The 24,229-nt window shown below is 42.8% G+C and overlaps 1 protein-coding gene across 13 annotated transcripts in view; it reads left to right on the top strand.

Annotated features, from left to right (window-relative positions):
• Nucleotides 1-24,229, top strand: part of CDK5RAP2 (CDK5 regulatory subunit associated protein 2) — a 190,831-nt gene that overhangs the window by 97,267 nt on the left and 69,335 nt on the right. For 3 of the 13 annotated variants that reach the window (XM_005580931.3, XM_065530143.1, XM_065530145.1), the window contains exons 15-20: nt 1,446-1,546; nt 6,916-7,046; nt 8,560-8,669; nt 10,784-10,921; nt 18,088-18,183; nt 20,136-20,308. In XM_005580931.3, coding sequence (XP_005580988.3) covers nt 1,446-1,546; nt 6,916-7,046; nt 8,560-8,669; nt 10,784-10,921; nt 18,088-18,183; nt 20,136-20,308 — 749 coding nt within the window. Of the gene's footprint in view, nt 1-1,445; nt 1,547-6,915; nt 7,047-8,559; nt 8,670-10,783; nt 10,922-18,007; nt 18,184-20,135; nt 20,309-24,229 lie in introns of those variants that run through there. The other 10 variants (XM_005580932.4, XM_074016692.1, XM_074016693.1 and 7 more) reach the window with 7 other exon arrangements.

Raw genomic sequence — 24,229 nt, forward strand, 5'->3', positions numbered from 1 at the left:
AAATTAATTGGCATATCTATCATCTCACGTTGCTACCTTTTTTTGTGATGAAAAAACCTAAGCTCTACCTTCTTGGCACGTTTCAAGTGTAAAATACAGTATTTTTTTGTTTGTTTGCTTGTTATTTCAGGGTCTTGCTCTGTTGCCCAGGCTTCAGTGCAGTGGCATAATTCTAGCTCATTGCAGCCTCAAACTTCTGGGCTCAAGGGATCCTCCTCTCTTAGCCTCCCAAGTAGCTGGGACTATAGGGGCATGCCACCATATCCTGCGCATGTTTTTATTTTTTATGTTTTTATAGAGATGGGGTCTCACTATGTTGCCCAGGCTGATCTTGAACTCCTGGCCTCAAGTGATTCTCCCACCTTGGCCTCCCACAGAGCTGGGATTATAGATGTGAGCCGCTGTGCCTGGCCAGGGTATTGTTACTTATAGTCATCATGCTGTGTATTACATCTCTGGAATTTATTCATCTTGCATAACTAAAACTTTGTTCCCTTTCACCAACATCTCCCATATCCTCATCCCTCCAGCCCCTGGCAACCACTGTTCTATAAGCACTTCCTCATATTTTGGCACAATAAAATACTATACACATATCTTTTGTTGTTCCTGATTTTCCTTGTCCTAATATGGGAATCAGCAATTTCTCCAGGTATCCCTGATTCCTTACAGTACAGTTTATATTTCATCTGCTCCATAACTCCACAAGGCAGTGGTAATTGTCCACCAGTTTTACAGGTGAGAATACCAAGGCTCCTAATAAGTAACTTCCCAGAGTCTCAGAACTGGTAGGTGGCAGAACCAAATTTTGAACATTAAAAAATTTCACATTTGTGAATGTGAATTCATAAAATGACATCCCCATTTCATAAATGAGGAGACTGAAGCTCAAAGAGTTTTGTTAAGCTACTTACCCAAGATCATACCTCCAGTAAGTGGCAGAGATCCAACTCAGATCTCTTAATCATCACTGTGCTCTGGATGCCTCCCAAGAATGCCTCAGTTGACCTCTTCTACTTGACTGTCACTAAATCCCTAGTCCCCAGTACTTGCCAGGTTTTGGTTTGTGAATTTCTCTTCTTTGGAGCAACAGTGAATATGGAAAGACATTTTTTTGTAGTGTTGTAGAAATGGTGACCAGTAGCTCTGAGGGATGACAGTCTCACGATGGGCTAATCCCATAACTGATGCGTCTTCCTAGCAGCTGTTGGAAGCAGTATTGGAAGCTCAGCTCTCAGCTTCGTTCTGGGATAAGTGATGGACAGTCATTCCCCACTCCTCCTGAAGGTGGTGCTCTCTGACTGTGGCCTGAGCCAGAGCCAGGCACAGGGCCTCACCTTCCTTTGGTTTTAAAAACTGGGACTAGCTACGTATGTTTGCATAATATAAGGATGTACTCTTTCAAAATTCTTCCCTTAATGTCAAATGCCCTTTGTCATTTCCAGGAAGAGAAACAATCATCAGACTATCAAGAGCTGATTCAGGTCTTAAAGAAAGAGCAGGACATCTATACCCATCTGGTCAAATCTCTGCAGGAATCAGACAGGTAAGGGTTTCTGTCTGGACATCATACATGTGAATGCGAACACACACACACACGCACCCCTTCAATCAGTGCTGGTGATCTCTAAGGCAGCAACGCCCTGCCAGTTTGCTTATGGAGCTTATAAAGCTTGGGTGGCGATTGCACTATTTAATAGTCACATGCACCTGTTTTCTATCAAGAATTGTCTGATTTTTGGCAACAAAATTGATTACTTAGGTTTTAAAATCATGATTACTCAGGTTTTAAAAATACTTTATTGTATATTTAGAAAGTGCTTCTTTGTGTATTATCTCATATGATCCTCACAGCCTTTCTGTGAAGTAATAATAATGCTATCCCTGTTTTCTATAAGGTCATGAAAACTAAGATAGGGTAAGTTACTTGCTCAAAGTCATGCAGATGTCAAGTGACAGAACCCTGGGACTCAAACAAGTCTCCCTGTCTCTGCAGAATTGCTGAAATGAGTTGCTGCCAGCAAGGTGTGGTGGGGAGAGCCAACTCTAGGATTGAGAGGCCTTGTTCTAGCCCTGGCTCTCCCACTTTCTAGCTCTGTGTCCACAGGCAAGTGCTGCTCTGGGCCTCTGTCCACGTATCTGTACACGCAGGGTTGGCCTCAGGGATTTCTCAGAATTGAGAAATCCTTTTTTTTTTTTGAGATTGAGTCTTGCTCTGTTGCCCAGGCTGGAGTGCAGTGGTGTGATTTCTGCTCACTGCAACCTCCGCCTCCCAGGTTCAAGCGATTCTCCTGTAGTTGGGACTACAGGCACGTACCACCACACCCGGATAATTTTTTGCATTTTTAGTAGAGACAGTGTTTCACTGTGTTAACCAGGATGGTCTCGATCTCCTGACCTCAGCATCCACTCACCTCCACCTCCCACAGTGCTGGGATTACAAGTGTTGGCCACCACTCTCTACACAGTGGGATGGGTATAGTTGAAAGGTATGATGTCTGGGATTCATTTCCAAACTGTGCAGAAGCTGAGGAGGAGGATGGGGATATCAAAAGAACAAGATTGGCCCTGGTTCTCTGATCGTTGGGGCTGAGGTATGTGTAGATCGGGGAGCAGTTCATTACAGTAGTTTTTTTTTTTTTTTCCCCTTTTATATATGTCTAAACTTTTCTATAATAAAAAGTTAAAAAAGAATCACCCCTCATTTCTCCCTCTTGTATGTCCTCTACTCTCACCATAGTGAGCTCTTTATCGTTCCCTGGGCTATACCTTCACCTGTGTTTCCTACCCTTCTATTCTCAACCTTTCCCCTACTTTGTCTCCTCCCAGTCCTTTAGAATTTAGCTTGAATGTTACCTTTGTCAAGTGGCCCCGCTAATCCCCAGAACAGTTGCCTCTGTGTTTCTGCCCTGCGTGGGGAGGTCACCTTATGTAGGTCTGTGCCTGCTGTGCCTCCTCACCTCAGGGCAGGGGTCCCACCTTACTGTCTCGGCTCCCCAGGGCCTGGTACAGAGTAGGCACTTGGGAAATGTTCTGTGCAGGAATGCCCCTCCCCGCTGTGTTCTAAATTATGAGCTAATTTCCAGATTTTTTCATGGGAAATGAGTTTAGGGAAAATGAAAACATGCCGCTGAAATTCTGGGAGTAGGCGTCACTCTCTGAAAGTGAGTTTTTTCAAGAAACCTCAGCTGCTGGTCATTTTCACTTGGCGAGTGGTGTGGGGGGAGGTGGCGTGGGGGGTTGAGTCATGTGTGGAAACTCACAGAGGAATGGACACATTTCATTTCAATCCCACAGCTTCTCTGAATAGGAGCCAGGTTGATTCTGGGTACTGAGAGGCCTTGTGGGTGGATATGGTTGTGCCTGAGTCTTCTCAGCTTCATGAGGGGCTCCCAAGTTTCACAGGCTCTTTCTTAATGAATGAAAACTTGGATGGGACTGAGGCGGGTCAGGGCTAACTCAGACTAACAAGGACTAACCAGGACTAACAAGGATTCTTAAAAGGTTTCCTGTTCATCTTCAGACTTGTAATACATTTAGTAGGAGACAGACCTGGGTCCACATCTCAGCTGTGCCACTCAGTAGCCCTGAGCTCCTGGGTAAGTAATTTCTCACCCTGAGCCTCAGTGCGTTTGTGAAATTGAGATTGGCTGGTCTGCCTACTTACCTACCTACTTAGATATCTACCTACTTTACAGGGTTCTGTTGAAACTAGAGAGAACACTGTTTAAAGACCTAATACTTCCTGGCATGTAGTAAGCACTCAGTAAATGGTAAGATTTCTTAAGAATAATGACAACATGAAAAGCTTATATATGTCTTAATATTCCATTATGCAGAAACTTAGTTTGCAGGAGGTTTTTGATTCCTCAGACCTTGGCATATCCAGAGGGCAGAATGTGGGCTAAGGGAAGGTAGAGCTCCTTTTTGTAACTCCAGCACTGTTCATTCTGGAAATTGGCAGGAAAGGTGGATGACCCTGGAGACAGATGATGTACTATGATTAAAATTGGAAAGGAAGGTCAAGAAGGGAGGAAACTCATTGTAAGATTGTGGTTGATCCTTTCACTTTTACATTTTTATTCTTCACAGCAGCACTTAGAAGTTGGCGGATTATCCCCAAATTACGGAAGTGGAAATGTGCATTCTAAGACGCTGTGTATCACCCAGTGTTCCACAGTGAAGGATTATCAGTACTCAGGTCGCCTTGACTCCCAAGCCAGGTTCTTGCTGATACACTCCCCATCTTGAGGACTAGCACCGTTTCCCTTTAACTCAGGATGTCTCAGCCTCAGCAATATGAGGCTTTGGGGCTGGATAATTTTTTTGTCATGAGGGCATGTCCTGTGCTTTGTAAGATGTTTAGCAATCCCCTGCCTCTACCATGGGAAGGTCGGCACACCTGGTCCTCCCATGCCAGTTGTAACAACGCAGAATGTTTCCAGACATGGGCAAGTGTCCCCTGGGGGGTGGGGGCAAAATCATCTCCAGGTGATTATCGTTGCTGTAACTCATGAAAATCAGCAATCTTGGCTCATAAATATTATCTTCTGGATGGGAGTTGTTGGAGTATGTGGAAGGAAGGAAATGATGCTCGTTGAGCGTCTCATATGTGTTAGCCTCTGTCCTAATGTCTTTCCCATGTAACATCTCATTTATTCCTCAAAACAATCGCAAAGCAAAGGTATTATTATCCCCATTTTGTGTGAGGAAATCAGGACTCAGTTAGTTGAACTGGCTTGCTCAGTAGTGGTAACGTGCTATTTTGAGCTTGGATCTCTCTGACTCCTTGTTTCTGCTCCTGTCTGCCCTGCCCCAATTCAGGAAGAGGAAGGTTTTTGTTTTTTTCTGAGTGAAGCACCTTTTGTTCTCCCAACTCCTCACACCTTGAAAAGATTCTCAAGTTGGGAAAACATAAGTGACAGACACAGGAGCAGCAGCTGTGTACTTTTCACCCTGTCAGAAAATGGAAGAGGGAGTGAAGCAGTTAGCTTTCCTCAGCCCTAATCACAGAAGCGTCTCTAAAACAGCCTCCTTTTTTCCCCCTGGTTAAATGCCTCTGCAGCATGACCACATCCAAGCGAGTGCTGTGCTGTGACACCTCTGTGAGGTTTTTCATCAGCCTTACAAATTGATCATTATGATTGTCTTAAAATGGAACTAGGTACAAGTTGCTAGTAGGGCCCTTTCCCTTGCATGAAGACTGCTTCACGATGAACTGTCCTCAAAGCAGCAAGCATAGAAGATTAGACATCATGGTTTATTTTCCTTCCAGTGTGTGTTGGTTTATGTGTGCAGTTCGATGGATGGAGCTGGAAGTCTCTGAAGGAGAAGTGGGGCTTCTTTGAGGAGTCTGGCACACATATTTAGAACAATTGCCTCTAACCATTCGGGGGCTATTGATCCCTTTTGAAAAATCTGATGAAAGCTTATAGGCCCTCTTCCTATTCATTCATTTTTTGCAGATAATTTCATGGCATTGATGGACCTTTTTAGGGAACCATAGGCGCTGGATGGAGAGTGATAGATCTCTTAGTATCTAAAAAAGAAGTCTGTCTGATTTGTTAATGTGTTTCAGTAGTCTTAAAAATGTTCATATACTTTGACCCAGTAATTGCATTGCTGGGAATCTTTCTTAAGAAAACAACCTGGATGTCAAACAAGGCTTTAACCACAGAGATGCAGAGTGAAGCATTATTTATGCTATTCAGATGTCAGCTGGGGTCTCCATGTTCTTCTGAGAGCTGGATTTAAGTGGTTCTGATCTCTGCCAATTGCACATCAGTAGGAGTCCAAAGCCGTTCCTATGGATCCGCACTGTCCAGTTCAGTAGCCACTAGCCATGTGGCTGTTCACATTTAAACTTACTGTAAATTTAATAAAATGAAACATTTAGTTCCTTGGTACATTAGCCACATTTTAAATGCTCAGTAGGCACCTATAGCTAGTGGCTACTGTAGTTGACAGTGAAGGTATAGAATATTTCCATCACTGGAGAAAGTTCTGTTGGACAGGGCTCCCCAAGATTAATGCAAATTCTGGGAGGTGTGCATTTTCTTGGCCTGCTCTGGGTTTTGGGCTTCTAGTCCACGCAAGCTCTCTGTACAGCTTAGCACTACGTCTCCTCTCCCAGAATAAAAATCCACTCATACTATGCATTTCTGAGTGGTTAATCCATCACAGTGGAGTTTCGTTGGCCCCTAATAGACTAGTCCTTTTCTCCCTCTTATTGTTGACACACTCTTCCTTTATTTTTTTCTCTTCCCACCTGTCCCCTACCCTTACTTCCAATATGACTCTTTTGAGGAGTGCAGCAGGAGTCCTCTGTCTCCCTTTCTTCTGAAGCCTGGGTGTCCAAGTGACACCCAGGCCCTGGGGAGCCTCCCTTTCTATACCCAACCCTCTCAGGGCATTGTTCAGAACAGAGACACGTTCTGGACTGGAGAATTACATTATTTTCACCTAGTTATGCCTATAGCAAAAATTTGGAAATGACCCAAGTATCCACTAATAGGGGATGAGTTAAAGTAAGTGGTAGGACATTCACCTAGTTTAATATTATATGGTCATTAAAAATGATGTTTGCAAATAATTGCTAAAAATATAGGGAATTATGAAGTGAGGAATGCATATCAGCATTGTATGTCTAGTATTATTTCAGCCATGTAAATTACTCATAGGGGAAAAGATTGGAAGGAAATACAGTCTGCCGTGTGTTAGTTGGTAGTAGGAGCCTGGTAATTTTTGTTTTCTTTATACTGTTGTATTTAAAATCTTCTATAGTAAACCTGTATTTACTTTTATAACCAGAAAAAAACACAAATGACATAAAAATCACAGGAACACTTTCTGGGCTTTGCATCTAAAAGTACAAATAGGTCTGTTTTAAAACTTCTGGTGTCTTGTTTTACCAAGTATCAACAACCTGCAGGCTGAGTTAAACAACATTTTTGCCCTGCGGAAGCAACTGGAGCGGGATGTGCTTTCATATCAGAATTTGCGGAAGACCTTGGAGGAGCAGATCAGCGAAATTCGGAGGCGGGAAGGTACACACTTTATTCTATGTGCTTCTCTTTGGTTTTTCCACTTGGAGGGCATGAACTGAACTTCACCAGAGTCCTAAATATTTGTTAAGGGATGAAGCATACACGGGGTTTCGTCTGGAGATCCTTTTTGTGGTGACCATGCTGATGTTAGCCTTCCTAGTAGAAGAGCCCAGGAAGTTGTACTAAATTCTGCCGAACGTCGGGTGCAGGATTGCTTCCTTGCTGCCTCTACTGTTTTCTGCATCGTTTGATACTTCTAGTTCCAAATATCCCTGGGCACTTGCAATCCCCTTTTCTGGGGGATTATAGCCCTCACTGCCCAAAACATCTGAGTACTGCCTACCACAGCACCTACTGCAGAGAGCCCAAGACCACACACACATATGGGTGAGACGCTGTTTTAGGTTGAAGCACTGTTTTTAGTGCTATATATGCAGTAAAGGAGGGCTACAACATGAGGGTCCTGTGGGACATATGTTTTCTGTGTTCCTCACAGTAATATTAAGATTTGACCCTCTCCCCTGGTAGAACTTGAGCCCTTCAAAGTTCGGGTTGGTATCTGATTTCCTTCTGTATCTCTAGCCTGGTGCCTGACACATATGGTAAAAATTGATAACAGTGGTAGGTTTGACATCTCTTGAGCATCTGCTATGTACGAGGCACAGTGCTAGGCACCTGACTTTCCACCTGTGACCCTCACAGTCATCTCATTAGGTAGAGTAGGTATTATGTTCATATTACAGATGAAGAAACCAAGGCTCAGCTGGGGGTTGATGTGCCCAGATTTGAGCCAAGGCATCTTCCTTTAAGTTTAGCTCTTTCTAGTATTCTGTGCCGTATTTTAGTTGTATCAACTCTTACACGTGTGTGTTAAATGAGATACTGTTTGTGGATATGCCTTGCTCAGTACACATATACACACATCTTCCCCCCGCCCCCTGCTTCTCCCCTTCCTATTACAATTGACCTTTGCTGCAGAGGAAGCAGATCCTTACATCGGTGACCAGAGATTCTTCTGTCTTAGCACTAGCAGGCACTTTCTGCACTTAGTATGCTGGTTTCCCGTGAGGGTTCTGGGGCCCGTAAAAAAAATAGATCAGACACTTTTATCTCCCTTGAGTTCTGCCCTTGTGGGTCACATCTAATTTTTCTGCATTTTCCCCTAAACAGAATCAGTCCCTCATTGAAACTGAAATCACCATTTTCTTGTGCCATTCAGAATGGTCTCCAGGCACAATACTTGATATGCAAATTATAATTCACAGTTGGCCACAGTGAAAACCTACGGCCTAAGATGAAACCATACATTGAAATATCAGCCTGTTGAGAAAGGGAAAATTACTTTTACGCCAAAGGTGGTGCCTTAGGCCCCCTCTGTGTACTATGCTCCCTGCCGCCCCACCTCCCCCATTCACTTTGCTTTGGATGGATTGCACTGGGATCAGTCTTGGGAGGACCTGTTTCTGATATTCCTTTTCTCTTCCCCCTCCCCACCTTTTGTTTTTTTGGGCAGAAGAATCATTTTCATTTTATAGTGATCAAACATCTTATCTAAGTATTTGCCTTGAAGAAAACAATCGGTTTCAAGTGGAACATTTTTCTCAAGAAGAACTTAAGAAAAAGGTATTGACCTATTAACTTTTAGTGCATTTCTTTTTGTTAGATTGTTTGTTGTATCTTGGGTTCCTGATGAAGGTTAAGATTCTGAAGGCCCCTCTCCTTCCTTCCTGTCCTCTCTGCCTTGTTGTGTGTGCCCCTCCTGTGTCCATTACCTGGAGTACCTTCCCTTGTGTCTGATAAACTCCCCAGGCCTAAGAACCCAGCCAGGCTTGATCTCGTTGAAGAAAAGGTCCCTGGCCCCTCCGTTTAGAGTTAGCCACTTTTCCTTCAGGCTGTTCCCCTCTTTTTTTTGTACCTAATCCAAATCGATGTCCTTCTCTTACTGATCTGTAATTATGTGGTTATTTGTCTATATTTCCTTGCTAGGTTGTGAACATCTTAAACTTAGTGATTATGTCTTACTTATTTCTGATTTCCCGTTGCCTGGCACACATATAGGAGCTCATAATGGATACATTTTGAATGAATAACGTTCCAGGTTTGATCGATACATCTTTTTTTAAACTGGAAATGTTCTTCATTGTGTTGATCAGTGGCCTGGTTAGAGTGGTTTAGTGTTTCAAGGTTCTAAAAAACATTGTTAGGAATAGGAGGTTTGAGACTGTTTGGTTTATTGTAAAATTATCATGTATGTGTGACTGAGATTCAGTTTCCGTCTTGGAATAATTTACATTCTGATAGAAGAGATAGGCATGTAAACAAGTAATTGCAACGTGAGGTGCAAGGTTGCTGTATGGGCAGCTGTACAAGGTATAGAAATAGCAGAGGAGAGGTTAATTGCCTGTATGGGAGATGGCGGGGTGAGCTTACTTGATCAGGGGAAGCTTCTCAACAGAAGTGAGACTTGAAGTGGGTTTTGAAGGACAAATTCAGAGTTTGCCCAGGTCTCCACTTTCTCAGCAGAGAAAGAGAAAACAGCCTGTGTAAGGCACAGAACAAAGGAATAGCAAGGAGAATAAAATTTTGGGTATTTTGGGAGGAATAGGGCAAGGAGTATGGAGGCAGCCGTTAGTTTTTAAAGATGAAGAAAATAGAGATGATAATAGCTGCTGCTAGTGCCTACTGGGGCTGTGGTAAGGCCAGGAGGTAGTTCACTTGGTTGGCACTTAGTAAATTCAGAATGTCTTGTTCTTCCTACTAGAACCTCCTTGAGGATTAGATCCAATTTTTGTTCATATTTTGATGTATTGGATATCTACTATGTGTACTCAGGGTGAGAATTTCCATGTTATTTGAAGAGCTAATAATCGCTTCCATCAAGAAGCCTCGGAAAATTACTGGCCGTTGGGATTTGAAGCCTGCAGGAAACCAAGGTGGTGTCTGCTCGGTTCCTTAATGTGTCTGGCCTCGCAAGACCCAGGCCCAGCTCTGCCTGTGTAGAGGCAGCTGCTCTTTCCCATATGGTTAGGCACTTTGGCCATTGTTCTGTCTCATTTAGCTCTCTAGACACCCCAGCTGTGGGACTTTGGCAGTTAAATTTCTTTGTATTTCATGTCCTCATTGTAAAATGGAGATAGACACACTAGCCTGTTCACCTCCTCAGGATTTTTGCAAGGAGTGATTGACTAAAGCTTGTAGGAGTGTTTTACTAGCCGTAAATTGCTTCATAATTGACAACTGTTAATATTACTGGCATTGCCAGATAGGTGTGCAGAGGAGGAGGTCACTAGTGAAAAGTAAGACTCTGATACAGTTTCAGAAACTTTAGCCTTGGGAGACTTTTCCTCCAGAGGACCTCAAGTGCAGGAGAGAGATAGTATTAGCTGTCACTGACTGAACACTTAGACCGTGCCAGGGCCTTCAGTGCACTGTGACCACAATCCTGTTCAGTTCTCATAGTAACTCTACAGATGAGGAAACTGGGACTTCGATTGTGCAGTTTGCCCAGGATCTTTTTGCCTTGAAGTGATGGCTCTGGGATTAGAATACTGGTATGTCAGATGTTAAAGCCAGTGTTTTTGTCACTGTGCGCAGGGTATCCTGAGGGCTAGAATCAGCCTGATTCCCCATAACCGTGGTGCCAAAGAGTCGCTTAATAGGGCTGTCTGGGGCTGTGGCCCCGGGAAGCTGAAGTCTCCTGTTGGGTGGACAGCCCTGTCCTTGTTCTTACCTCCTAGGTCAGTGACCTCATACAGCTAGTGAAGGAGCTGTATACAGACAACCAGCATCTGAAGAAAACCATTTTTGATCTCTCCTGCATGGGTTTCCAGGGAAATGGGTTTCCAGATAGACTTGTGTCTACAGAACAAACAGAGGTAAGAAACATTTTTGTTGTCCTGTGCTGATTACAAAAATAAAACAACTGGCTTGGTATGGTGGCTCACGCCTGTAATCCCGGCACGTTGGGAGGCTGAGGTGGGAGGATCGCTTGGGCCCAGGAGGTTGAGGCTGCAGTGAGCTGTGATTACACCACTGCACTTCAGCCTGGGGGATAGAGCGAGACCCTGTCTCAAAAAAAAAAAAAAAAACTCATCAAAACCATATATTCATATATATGTATGTATGTATACAAACCATATATTTATATATATGTATGTATGTATAACAACCTGAAAGGTTTTTCAAGACTGCATCTGTTCCTGGGGAGATCTCTAACTGAAATTCCCTTTGTTGTGAACTGGTTATTGAGAGTCCCGCTAGGCTGTCAGGTCTGCTCACAGGCTTCCTCAGGTTCGAGTCATGTCTCCATGGACACATTCGATATACTGTGATGCTTTGACTCTGGTCCAGCCCTGGGACCTGTGCTGCAGATGGCACACATCTGGATGAGTGATGTGGTCTCAGAGGGATCTGGAGAGTTTCCAAACCACCCAGATAATTTGAATAGTGTGGATGCAGCCTTAATGAATACATTAACATTGAAAAACTGACATACACACAACCCACCCGGGAAAAGAGGAAAGAAGTCTTATTCACCTTGATGACTTCTGGGCCTCAGTGCTGATCTTGGTGATTTGTTGGCTCTGATTTTCTCTGTTTGGGACCCGGGCTGCACAATGGGAGGACCCTGAAGCTGTGATGTTGTTTCCCTCTTCATTCCCTATCTTGGCCCGACTCTCCCGTAGGAAGCACCTTGCTTCATGTGCGTGTTAGCGTTGTTTCGGAAGACCAGAACTGCTCTCCCATAAAGTGCAGTAGTAGGGCCTTTATGTACTTGGGTCCCTCGTGTATGAAACTGGAATCTTCCTGGTTGGGGTTGTCTTCTGCTCTACCTGGAGTGCCAGGTAGATGGAGAACTCACATTCATTGCAACATCATTTCTTGGGAAAGATTTGTCAGCCTTAAGCTGTCTCCTCCTGCCTTCAAAGTGGGAAATGCTCAAAGGTATTTATGCTGCACTCTGGCCATCTTCTTTCTTTGTGAGAGGGAACGTTATTGATCTTAGCCTCCAGGACTCTAGATAATTTTGAAAACTAAGAATATCTGTGATCCATTTAGGGAGAAACAAGTCTGATTTGCTTCCTCCGAGGCAGCGTTCTTCACCAACTTCATTTGAGACACAAATGGTGTGTTTTGTTTGTTCATTTGCCCTTTAAAACAAAAGTCTGTTAAATGTCCCATTATGTCCTTTGGAGAAAACGGCTTTTTCCTTTTCCCACCCTAAGATCTTAATATCAGCCGACTCAGATTTGTTGAGTCTTTTATCATATTGTACTTCGATTTGATGTTCCCCATGAATAGCCTTGTTCTTTATAGCATAGCTCCCCATCATCCCCCAGAATGGGATGGGAAAGGTGATGTGCCCACTGGAATCTTAGCTGAGGGAGTAGATGGAGTTACGGTGAGGGTGAGATGGGAAAGAGCAGAGCCTGCGGTTCTCTGGGAGTACGTGTGGTTCTCCTTTGATGAGAAACAAATCAGAAACAAACCAGAAATGCGTATATTGTCCACAGCATTTCCTGAGCAGCATGACTTGCAAAGTGGGATCTGGGTATGATTCCTGTTCTCTAGTAGCCTATAAATCAGAAAAGGTGGGGGGAAAGCAAGAATATTTTTATTTTTAAAATTCAGTATTTTTTCTCCAATATTTAATTAACCCATAGCATTACCCCAACATTTGGAAAACAGAGAGAATAAATTACCCCTATTTCTGTCACTTTAAAACAAGCACACAGTTAATTAACATTTGGAAGTGTTCCTTCTGTTATTTGTGTGTATGAACATGTGTATGCACATACCTCTGCTGGAATGCAGCTTTGTCTTCTGTTCTTGCTAATTGCTATTATGTCATAGCATCTCATCCCATCTTATGAATGTGCTGAAACTTAACTGCCTCACTGCTGTTGGACATGTAGGTTATTTCTAGTGATTTGCCATTTTTAATTCTCTAATAAATGTCTTTGGACACAAATCTTTTTCTGTGTTTAGGTTTTTTTTTTCCTTAGAGTTGATTCCCAGATATGTGTCATTAGTAGGTCAAAGGACAGATATAAATATGCAATAGGCATGTAATTTATTTTCATTTATTTATTTATTCTACCCCGCCCCCCAACAACTTTTAATTTGTAAAAGACTATAAGTAGTTTGAAGGCTCTAATAGAGTTTGTCAGATTTCTTTTTAAGATGCTGGCTCTGGTGTAGAACCTCACCAGCTGGGTACCATGGTGCTCAGTTCCTGCCTGCTGGTAGTTCACACAGACACCACCAAACAAAACACCAAGAACAGGTATCCTGTTGTTGCTGTGTACATTTAAAAATATATGAGGTTGCACCTATTTTCTCATATTTATTTGCTGGTTATTCATGCGTTATAGGATAATTAGGTTGAAAATTGATACAGGGGAGTGATTTCAGCAGAGTGTAGTCAGGATGGTGAGCATAGAAAGCCAGGAACTGTATAACTTGTGGACCTGCCTTCTGAGTGCAGGCTATGTGTAAAGAAAGCATGTGGCATGGGTCCTGGCACACTGCAAAGGCTCGAAAGCGTTAGTTACTATTATTATTTACTTATATTGTCATTATTAAGAATGGTTAGAAAACTAACTTTTTTTTTGACGTAGAGAGGAAACCTGGACAAAGGGGCATAATGTAATTGAACTCAAATATTTGTAGGGCTGTCATGTTGACAAGAAATAGACCTTAGTGACTCTAAAGGACAGAAATGGTTCTCAGAAGTAGAAGGTGCTTGTTAAATATTCTGCTAATAGTAACAATAAAACCTGGTTTGTCAGAGCAGATTTAATTTCATTAAAAGGAGGAGCTTTCTAACAATTTGACTTCATATGTTATTATGAGTTTTACATGATTTATAAAGCCCTTGGCACAGTTCTGGCATGTGGTAGGCACTCAGTAAAACAGCTATTTTAATTTTTTTTCTTGGTGAGTTAGTGGCAAAGATGGGACTATAACCCTTTTCTGACTCCGTTTAGAGTTGTTTAGCAACACCATAGGGCAGTGCTTCTGAAGTTTAATGTGCACGTAAATTTCCTGAGAGTCTTGTTAAAATGCAGATTCTTGTCCAGTAAGCCTAGCATGGGGCCTGAGAGTCTGTATTTCTAACAAATTCGGTTGATGATGCTTCTGCTGCCCTAAGGAATACCCTTTGAGTAGCAAGACCAGAGGTAATCCTGAAAGCGACTTGTTTCTAGATCTCGTTTTGAAAAAAGTCATTATTCATTTGTTTATTTGTTCAGCAGCGTTATTGAGCATCAGGCATTGATATTAAAACTATGAACACATACATGTCCCCGCCCTGTCTAGGATGTAATCTAGAGAAGCAGAGGGGCAGTTGCGGCAGAGTGTAGTGAGGGCTCTGATGCAGTGAATGCAGAGTCTCAAGGGAGTTGTAGACAGGTGCTCAGCCCTCACTTTGAGGATTAAGGGAAGTTCTTCCTGGAGGAGGAAGGGGAGCTGCCAAGAGGATGAAGAAAGAATAGCTCAAGAGGCACGGGGAGAGGCAGTAAAGTGCAGAGTAACAGCATGGGGTTTCAAGGAGGGAGTGTTTCATAGTGTGGAACACTCTGAGAAGACAAGAAAGAAAAAAGTACTGAGAACTTCCTGTGAGTCCCATGACCGGTTTCATTAGAGTGAAGGGGACAGAAGCCAGCTTGCAGGGCAAAGAGAAGTGATGAGAAGTGAGGAAATGAGGATAGAGCCAGTTGACACTTGGAGGTTTGGAGGTTGCTTCTTTAGTGGCGGTAGGGCTGGAAGCTGAGCCAGGTATAGTGACTCAGTTCTTTCTGACATCTTAGTTCTATGTCTTCGAAAATGGGTAAGTAGCATGTAGCATGAAGTACATTTCTCTATGTCCATAACATTTACTTTCTTGACCATTCCTGGAAACTGAGAGTTTACTTCTAATTTTGACCAGGTCAGCAGAGGTAAAGAAAAATGAAAGTGAATTTTTACTTCACTGTATCAAGTATTGGCATGGTTACGGTTCTGGAAATGCAGAATAACTTTGATGCTTTTCATATTTCAACTTGGAATGACGTGTTCACGATACTTTCTTTGCTCATCTAAACTTAGGGGAAACTCTTCTCAGATCCGCAGGAGTCAGGGAGGAGCTTCTCTCTGCCTCCTTCCTAACCTCATGTGGATTTCATCTCTCATTAATAAACAAGGTCTTTGGGGACCTTTCCTGGGCAGTAAAAGCCACATTGCAGAAGCTGAGAGTAGACCCCTTGCAGAAGCCTGGAGAGAGGCAGAGAACACTCAGTGACCAGAGCTGTTGGGGAATCAGAGAGAGACTTTTGTTGTTGTTTTGAGACGGAGTCTCACTCTGTTACCCAGGCTGGAGTACAGTGGTGCAGTCTCAGCTCACTGCAAGCTAAGCTCCGCCTCCCAGGTTCACACCATTCTCCTACCTCAGCCTCCCGAGTAGCTGGGATTACAGTTGTCTGCCACCACACCTGGCTAATTTTTTGTATTTTTAATAGAGATGGGGTTTCACAATGTTAGCCAGGATAGTCTCAATCTCCTGACCTCGTGATCTGCCTGCCTTGGCCTCCCAAAGTGCTGGGATTACAGGCGTGAGCCTCCACGCCCGGCCCTGTTTTGTTTTGTTTTAAAGATGGGAAAGACTTTCTCCTAATATTTTATTATGAAAAAATTCAGACACAGCAAAGTGAAAAGAATTTTACAGTGAATACCCATATACTCACCACCTAGGTTCTATGCACATTTCCCACCTGCCCATCATCACTCTGTCTCATCTTTCTGATAAATTTTAATTGAAGCTGCAAACCTTAGTATACTCCCCCCAAGTACTTCAGTGTGCATATCTTCAATAAATGCTTATAGTTAAATGAACTATAGAAATTGTAAGCCTGTGTTCACTAAGTTTTACAAGTGTATGTGCCTGTGTAAGGCAAACTCCTATCAAGAGCCTGCATGTCCTCTGTTGTCCAAACCCAGTCCCACCCCAGCTGCTCTTCTGATTTTGTCCCACTATGGATTAATTTTGCCTAGACCTTCATATAAGTGGAGTTCTACAGTATATTCTCTTTTGTATATATTCTTTTACTCAGCATTATGTTTTTGAGATTCATCTATCCTGTTAGTGCATCAAGTTTGTTCCTTTTTATTGCCAAGTAGTATTCCATTGCATGAATGGATTACAGTGTTTATTCATTCTGCTATTAATGGACACTTGGGTAAAAGGTGATATGAGCATTCATGTACAATTCTTTGTTGTGACATACTTTTTTTTTTTTTTTTTAAACTTAATGAGTACCTACGAGTAGAATTCCTGAGTCATAGGGTTATTAGTTTTATAAGAAATGCCAATGCTTTGTCCAAACCTTTTATATTCCCACCAACGAGTTTGATAGTTCCAGTTAGTCTTTATCACGGTGAGAATGTTACGGTAATGAGGGAAGAAACCAAAAGAGAAAGAGGGTTCCTTACCCATATTTATAAACTTTTATACCTCAGTAGGTATATTTATGCATGTCTAGTCTGTTTTGTGCTTGATAGGATAGTGGGATATGGTTTTTGATCATCACTTCTGTTTGATCCTGATTGCAGATTTATACGGTTAGATTGAATGTGTTCTGACCCTGGGAAGTTTCTATAAAAACTGAACTCAGTTGCCTTTGTTTTGTTTTTCTTCCAAAACAATGTTTTTCTTCTGAAAGGAAAATCAGAGAGTTGGACTGGAGAGCTATGGGGATAATTGACTAAATGTAGGGATTCAGAAATAAAACTTGAACTAGAACCGTAGGTATCTCACATGTACAACACACCCAACAAATGACCCAGTACTCCGTGGTTTCAGCACCTTCGGTGTAGACTATTTTGTTTTGTTTTTGTTTTCGAGACAGGGTCTTACTCTGTTGCCCAGGCTGGAGTGCAGTGTTGTGATCATGGCTCACTGCAGCCTCAACCTCCCTGGGCTCAGGTGATCCTTCTGCCTCAGTCTCCTGGGACTACAGGCATGTGCCACCACACCCGGAGAATTTTTGTACTTTTTGTAGAGACAAGTGTCTCACTCTGTTGTCCTGACTGGTCTTGAACTGCTAGGCTCAAGCAATCTGCCTACCTAGGGCTCCCAAAGTGCTAAGATTACAGGTGTGAGCCACCGCACCTGGCCAGACTCTTTTATTGGTGAGATAAGGTTTGGTATAATTTTGACATGGCTTCGATTGGTTCCTTACCCGGGAGTGGCTGGCCACCTTTTCTCTCATTTTTAATTTGGTTAATTCAGGTGCCCCATGAATAGAATTTTTGCTTTTCCGGAGAGCTGAGAACTGGCTTTCTTGAGAACTTTGTACCATCCATTTTGTAGCACTCAGAAGCTTTGGGATTTACACTTCTTTGAAGCATTAGGGATTTATGCAGTCTTTATAAATAACTGTCCTTCATTTCCAAAAGCATAAAGTTATCGTCAGGCAAGCGTGATACTCTTCTCATTAGAGATGAAGACTTTTTGTCAGCAAAATGACAGTGTTGCCAGGACTGTCCATCTCAGAGGTGTGACAGTCGAACAAGAAGAGGTTTATGCCTTGTGCTAAATAGGAGAAATGATGCATAAATTGGGCACACCATAAATTTCATTTATTACTTTCTTGCTATTTGATATTTTCAATTCCATCAATAGCTGTTTTCCAAAATCTTGTTACTTTTATATAATCTGAAAGTGAATTTAGCAAAGGCAGGAGTGGCAGTGGCATACAGCATATTTAATTTCCGGCAGCTAAGGAAGGGCCATACAAGGGCAAGGGGAAATGTCTTTAGTTGTTTTCTTGGGGAATTTGTCCTTAAATTATGCTTGATCCAGGCAGCTGGTGTGATTCGCCACAACTAGCAACTCTAACTTTGGTTAATTTTTATTTCATGGCTTTGGCATTTGTTTGTTCCTCTTTTTTGTTTGCCTTTTGTTTTGCATTAAAAAAAAAAAGACATCACTGACTTATTCATACATATTCATGCTGCACACTTTTTTGGGTTGCATTTTCACATCATTCCATGCTCCATGTAGCTTATGGCTAGCAAGGAGGATGAGGACACGATCAAAATTGGAGAGGATGACGAGAATAACTTCCTGAGTGACCAGCATTTGCAGCAGAGTAATGAGGTAGGAACCTTGCAGTTAACTCCTTATTTCATCTATTCCACTCTATGTCCAAACCAGTCTTCGAGTCTGGAATGAGTCCAGTGAGTTTTCTGTTCATTCTGCCTATATCGTGTACCTTTCATGTGACAGTGGAAAGCAAAGACTAGGTCTCTTCCCTCTTAGAAGTTAAAAACTGGGTGACAGAGCCAGTCGTGAAACATGAAAACAAGCGTATACTTGCAAATAAAAATGGACTTGTTATAGTAGAATAGCAGGCATTGGATGTTTGACCTGGACAAATCTTCAGTGAGCTAATCCAACGCATTTTATGAATTAGGAACTGAAGCCTTTGAGGAGTGATGATTTATTTGGGGCAGAGAGTAAATCAGTGATAGAGTTGGGATAAGAACCCTTGTTTCTGGACTGTGTGAACTACCAGATCATTTGGTTGAGGCGTAAAGACCTACTGATGGAACTTAGCTCCCCTTCCTAGGGGCGCTCTGCAGTCTCCTCATCTGGAACCCACATTACTGTCATTTGGGCATTGTGAGAATCTGACCCCCGTCCACATAGAGCACTCTTCCAATCACATTGATACTGAACATTTAGAGCAAGCAGTCTCCAACCCTCTAATTCATAAAATGTGTGGGAGACTCCAAGCAGTGTCCAAAGTTGAAAGAACCCTAGAGACTGGGATGTGGTGGGGGTAAGATGCTACAGATTTGGCATTTTTGGCCTTCAGGGTGTTCAAGTTTGTGGAGTCACAAAGGGAAGATCTTCAAATATAGATAGTTTTAGAAAGCAAAGTAATTAAAAGTGCAACCAGATGAACCTCATTCGAAGTCTTAGCTTTGGCACTAATATCTCTGTGACCTTGGTTAATTAGTGTTTAACCTCTAAGCCTGAGTTTCCTCATCAATGAGGATAGTAATACTTCCTTTTAGGATTGTGATATTTAAATAGAAAGGCATGTAATAAGTGCTCAGTAAATAATAATTATTGTTTTTATTATTCTGTACGTTTCCTTCTTTGGAGGTTGCTTATTAGTTGGATTTAATAACTAGATTGGTGGCCAAGAAGACACTATAAATAACAACTCATTTGTGTAGGTCTTGTCTTCCATTTAAAAATCTTAATCATTTCACCAGTGTGGAGAGATGGGGGTGATGGCTAGTGTGTATATCTCCAGCAGTAATGAAGTCAAGAGGAATTATTTATAGACTGGTAGAAGAAATTTACAGCTTTGGATAGGGGAGAAAGAATGCTAATTGCAGCACCTCAAAGACATGCCCAGTACAGGCTTTAACTAGATGCATCTTTGGTACCACTCCTCTGGGACCCTCAGTGACCCAAGAAGGTGGATCCGTAAATAACATCTCCATGGGAATTAGGAACTCTCTACCTTCCTAATGAGAAAGATCAAAGCCATGTTAAATCGTATGTGTCTGTAAAGAGTAAGTCAGCTTTCTGATACATAATAAGGAGGATACATTGCAAGAAGAATATAATAAGCACTCAAATCATTGTTAATGACATGGGTTCCCTACTCTTCTTAGAAAGAACTTTCAAGGAGTGGGCCGTAGGGGTGGGAGAATGCATTTCCGGTGTGCACCTGTAGTGAGTAAGACAAGTAACCTGAGGTGGTCTCATTTCATTCTCCTAAGAACCGCGGGAGGTACCATTACTACCCCCATTTTATAGGTGAGGAAACTGAGGGTGAGGAGAAGTGATGTAAACATCTCTATCCTCTTTCTAGAACATCTCCCTGCGTTAAAGTGAGTACGTGCGCACCTGCGTGCCTGTGTCTCTCTCTCTTCCTCCTTCTCCTCCCCCTTTCCTTTTCTGTTTCTCTCTGGCTCAGTGTGTCTGGCTTATTTGCACTTACTCACTCACCCTGCATCTCCATCCTCTCTCCACACACCCGCTTCCCTTACTCCTTATTCTATTATTTGACCAAATACTTTTATTTGCAGATTACGAAAGACCTTTCCAAAGGAGGCTGCAAAAATGGATACTTAAGGCACACGGAGCCTAAGATTTTAGAATCCGATGGGGCCCACACACCTGGCTGCCTAGAAGAAGGCGTGTTCATAAACCTGCTTGCCCCTTTGTTCAATGAGAAGGCCACGTTGTTACTGGAATCCAGGTAGACATGAGGCCCAGACATTCCTTTGTTTCTCTAGTTCTAGGGGAGAACAAACTCATTTTGCTAAATGGGTTTAGATGATGGTGCTGTGTAATTTACCTGAGAGAGCTCCTGAAATGGCTTGGAAGGAATCTTGCCAGTCATGCAATTAAGTAATTAGGCTGCATGCTAGTGGCTGTGAGGGGACGTCAGCAAAGCCTCGTGTAAGCCCATTATAAAGAGGAGAAAGGAAGCTTTCTTTGAGAATTATTCCTGGGAGCCCCAGAAAGGACTGCCTTGCTGTCAGCGAGAGGAATCAGCCCTACCGAAATCTCTCCCAGTTTCGACAACAGCTTAAAAAATATCATTGTAGTTGTGATTCTGCTGTTTTTGTTGAGCTTGAATTAAAGTTCTCTTCTCATTGTATCTGTTGGGAGCCATTCCTATGTGAGGAGATACTACAGGTTGTTTTCCTTAAAACAAAAAAGGAGAAATATTCCGTACATTTGTGTTTTTTCAATTAATCCTTTGGGAGTAATTTTTCCCCCTTTCATGTTCTTCCTAGTCCATCCATAACAGCTGCTTGGGCTTTGGAACCAAAAAGAGCTGTCTTTTTATCTCTCAGTGCCTCAATTTATCTGATTACTTCTTAGGGTTGCTGTGGGGAGTAAGAAAAAAACAAGAAAAATGGCTGGCGTGTGGTGTGGTGCGTGTTCAATAACAGTTTTCAGTTCTCCTCCCGACTAGGTAGAGAAATGGAGCAGTAATGATTGCCCATGACTCTTGACAAGAGCCAGGAACACCAATATTTCTTGTATCATTGATGGACTAAGCCTTACGGGCGTTTCTTCAGCGGAAAAATGGGATTGAAGCACTCTGTTTTTGTGAGCTCAGCAAGCCTGACTCCTCCCCAATCCCTGACGTCTGTCCAATATTTTTCTAGCATGAGTCTTCTTGGAAGACATGCTCAGTGGCAGTTCTGGCTTATTATCACAAGTAGTTAGATGACCGTAGTAGTTAGTGCTTGGGAAATGGAGGATTTCCTGAACATCGTGATCCCTAATTTTACTTCAGAGTTAAAAGACACTTTTTGTGTGAGGGCCATGTGGGAATGTACTTGGGTGATGTGAATCAGGGAGAGTGCAGTGGGCTGTGGTAGGAGCGTGGTGAATTGGGCGGTCGGGGGAAATGCTTGCTTCTGGCAATGGAAGCGTTTCAGTCCCAGCTGAAATGGGAGTCAGAAAGGTCTGGAATCTCAGCTTTGCTCTGCCACTTGGTTGGGGGATCCTGAACCTTTATGAGCCCATTTATTCATCTGTAAAATGGGCTTTTAAAGAATCCCCCTCTCACAGTCTTATTGTGAGGATTCAGTGTATTTAGAGGATTTGGCACATGGTAAGTGCTTAGGAAATGTCAATTCCTCTTCCCTTATACCTTCCTCATGGCACAGATGCCCAGGAAGGGGATATAAACAATATTTGGGCTCTGAGAAGTCTCTTGGACTGAACCATTGAAAAGGTCTGGCTTACAGTTATAGCTTAATGAATCTGCTGTTCAGATTTCTAGCAAAATAACACTTGAAATATTTTATTTAATAGCACCACCACTTTAGTATATTATAATGGCCTCTCTCACCACCTTTTACTACCCATGTGTAAAGTATTTTTCCTCGGTTTTATTGTGTTGTTTGGTGGTGAGTAATGGTCTTCCTTTGGCTAGCCAAATAACAATTGTCATTATTTTTTATCTATATTAAAAAGGCGAAGGAAAGGAAAATTTAGTTTAACATCTCCTGAAGCTTGAAATGCCAGAAATATTTTGAAAGTCTGGGTTTACTATAGTTTGAGGTTGTTTCTGTTGTCTAGATAATTTCACATTAGAGGTGAAAAATGTACCATACGTTTAAATTTTGTTGTTAACCCCGTTTTGGTGTGCTGTAGCTATTTAAATGGAGTTGACTCTGCCCCCATCTAGATAATAGAAATCTGGATATGCAGAGGGCCTTCTCCCTCCCCTCAGAGGGCTCAGTGGGAAAGATAACACAGGGGTGCCTGTCATTGCCAGTGGCAGCAAAGATCGGAGGAAGGGAAGGTCAGAGTATGTTAAAGGAGTTGTAGAGTACAGCCTGACTGTTTCACAGGGTTTCTAGAAATAGAACAGGTAGTAGAAACCAAAGTGAGAAGAAAAAAGAGCTAACACCAATGAGGACCTTCTGTCCCCTTCTTTTGCTGACTGCCAACCACCTCACCCAGACCTGCATTTTCTTTCTCCTGGGAGTTAGCAACAGCTTTCCAGCTGGTCTCTTCTCTCTACTTCCCCCATTTATTTTCGCATAACTTTCTGTCCCAGTTTCATAACTCTGTCTTCTTATGATCTTTTCCCTTTAGTTTTTAGATGATTTAAACATACTTATTTAAAAATCTTCTTCAGATTGCTTTATTGTTTCTGTTTCCTCAATTGTGAAATCTTTCATTAGGTTGTTGTCTTTTTAATAGCCCTCTTCTTACAGCTGTGGGTTTTCTCCCCTGTTTCTGATCTTTGGATACTTTTATCTTGATTTTTGAGCCCTATAGTGTACCTTACACTGTTTTTTAGGTGTGCATATTTTGCAATCATTACTCTGTGATTAGACCAGCATGAGGGGAGCTCGTCTGTGTGTGAGGCCTCTCTGTCCATTCTCTATGCAGCAGCAGCCAGAGTCACCTTTCTTGATTTTTTTTTTTTTTTTTTTTTTTGACACAAAGTTTGGCTCTATTGCTCTGGCTGGAGTGCAGTGGCACGATCTCAGTTCACTGCAGCCTCCTGTGTTCAAGCCATCCTCCCACCTCAGCCTCCCGAGTAGCTGGGACTACAGGCACATGCCATCATCCCTGGCTAATTTTTTGTATTTTTTGTAGAGATAGGGTTTCGCCATGTTGCCCAGGCTGGTCTCGAATTCGTGAGCCCAAGCTGTCTGCCTGCCCTGGACTCCCAAAGCGCTGGGATGATAGGCGTGAACCACGACGCCCAGCCTGGAGTCACCTTTCTGAAGCACGTGTGTGACCAGCCCGGTCCATTGCAAGGCCTTTCAGTGGCCTTCCTTTTTTTTTTTCTCAATGTGTTGTACAGGACTCTTCATTTCTTCCCTGCCCATCTTTCCAGCTCACCCCTTCTTCGCCACTTGACTCTGTTCCTGTTGTTTTCCATGCTTAGACTGTTCCATTTCCCCTCCTTGAGGCTTCCATGCTTAGACTGTTCTCATTGATGTTAGAAACCCTCCGCTGTCGTTCTCTCTGCCACCCCCAGTCTGGGGCACTCTGGGATGGTTGCCCTGTAACCCTCATAATTTGTTTACATATGTTTCTCTAAAACCAGTCCATGTCCTCCTGGGACAGTTTTATATCCCCAGTGGCCACTGCAGTGCCCAGCACAAGAAACACACAAGGGAGTCTTCTTGAGTTACTCCACCTGAGCACCATTCCAGGTGTTTTACATGCTGGCTTAGTTTTGCTTCCCTGGAAAGCAGAGCCTGAGATTCGGATTAGAGTATAAGGGATTTGTTTGGGATTTGACATCAGGGAGCAGGAATGAGGGCTCAGGGAGAGTAAGACAGGAATGAAAGCAGAACCAATAAGGGTGCAGTAATGATCTGGTTACTGCTGGGGACCCTCTAAGGGACTGTATATTACTGTGCCTGTGTGGTCCGTCTGAAGGATGGGAGACTGGGACATTTACGCAACAGCTGTCTTCTCCCACTGGTTGAGAGTTTCCCCAGAAATGGAAACTGTTTCACACTTCCACACTGCTTTACTGGCTTGCTCATAGAGCTTTGGAAAAAGCCCCAAGGCAGCAGAGATGTAGAGGGTGTTTGAGGTGGGACTGTGTCTATGGGAACTGTCCACGCAGCAGCAGCTGAAGTCAGAGGTGTGCCAAGGGTATGTGACAAGGAGCATGGAAAGTATC

The sequence above is a fragment of the Macaca fascicularis genome, chromosome 15 (assembly GCF_037993035.2).
Source record: "Macaca fascicularis isolate 582-1 chromosome 15, T2T-MFA8v1.1".
NCBI classification, from domain to species: domain Eukaryota; kingdom Metazoa; phylum Chordata; class Mammalia; order Primates; family Cercopithecidae; genus Macaca; species Macaca fascicularis.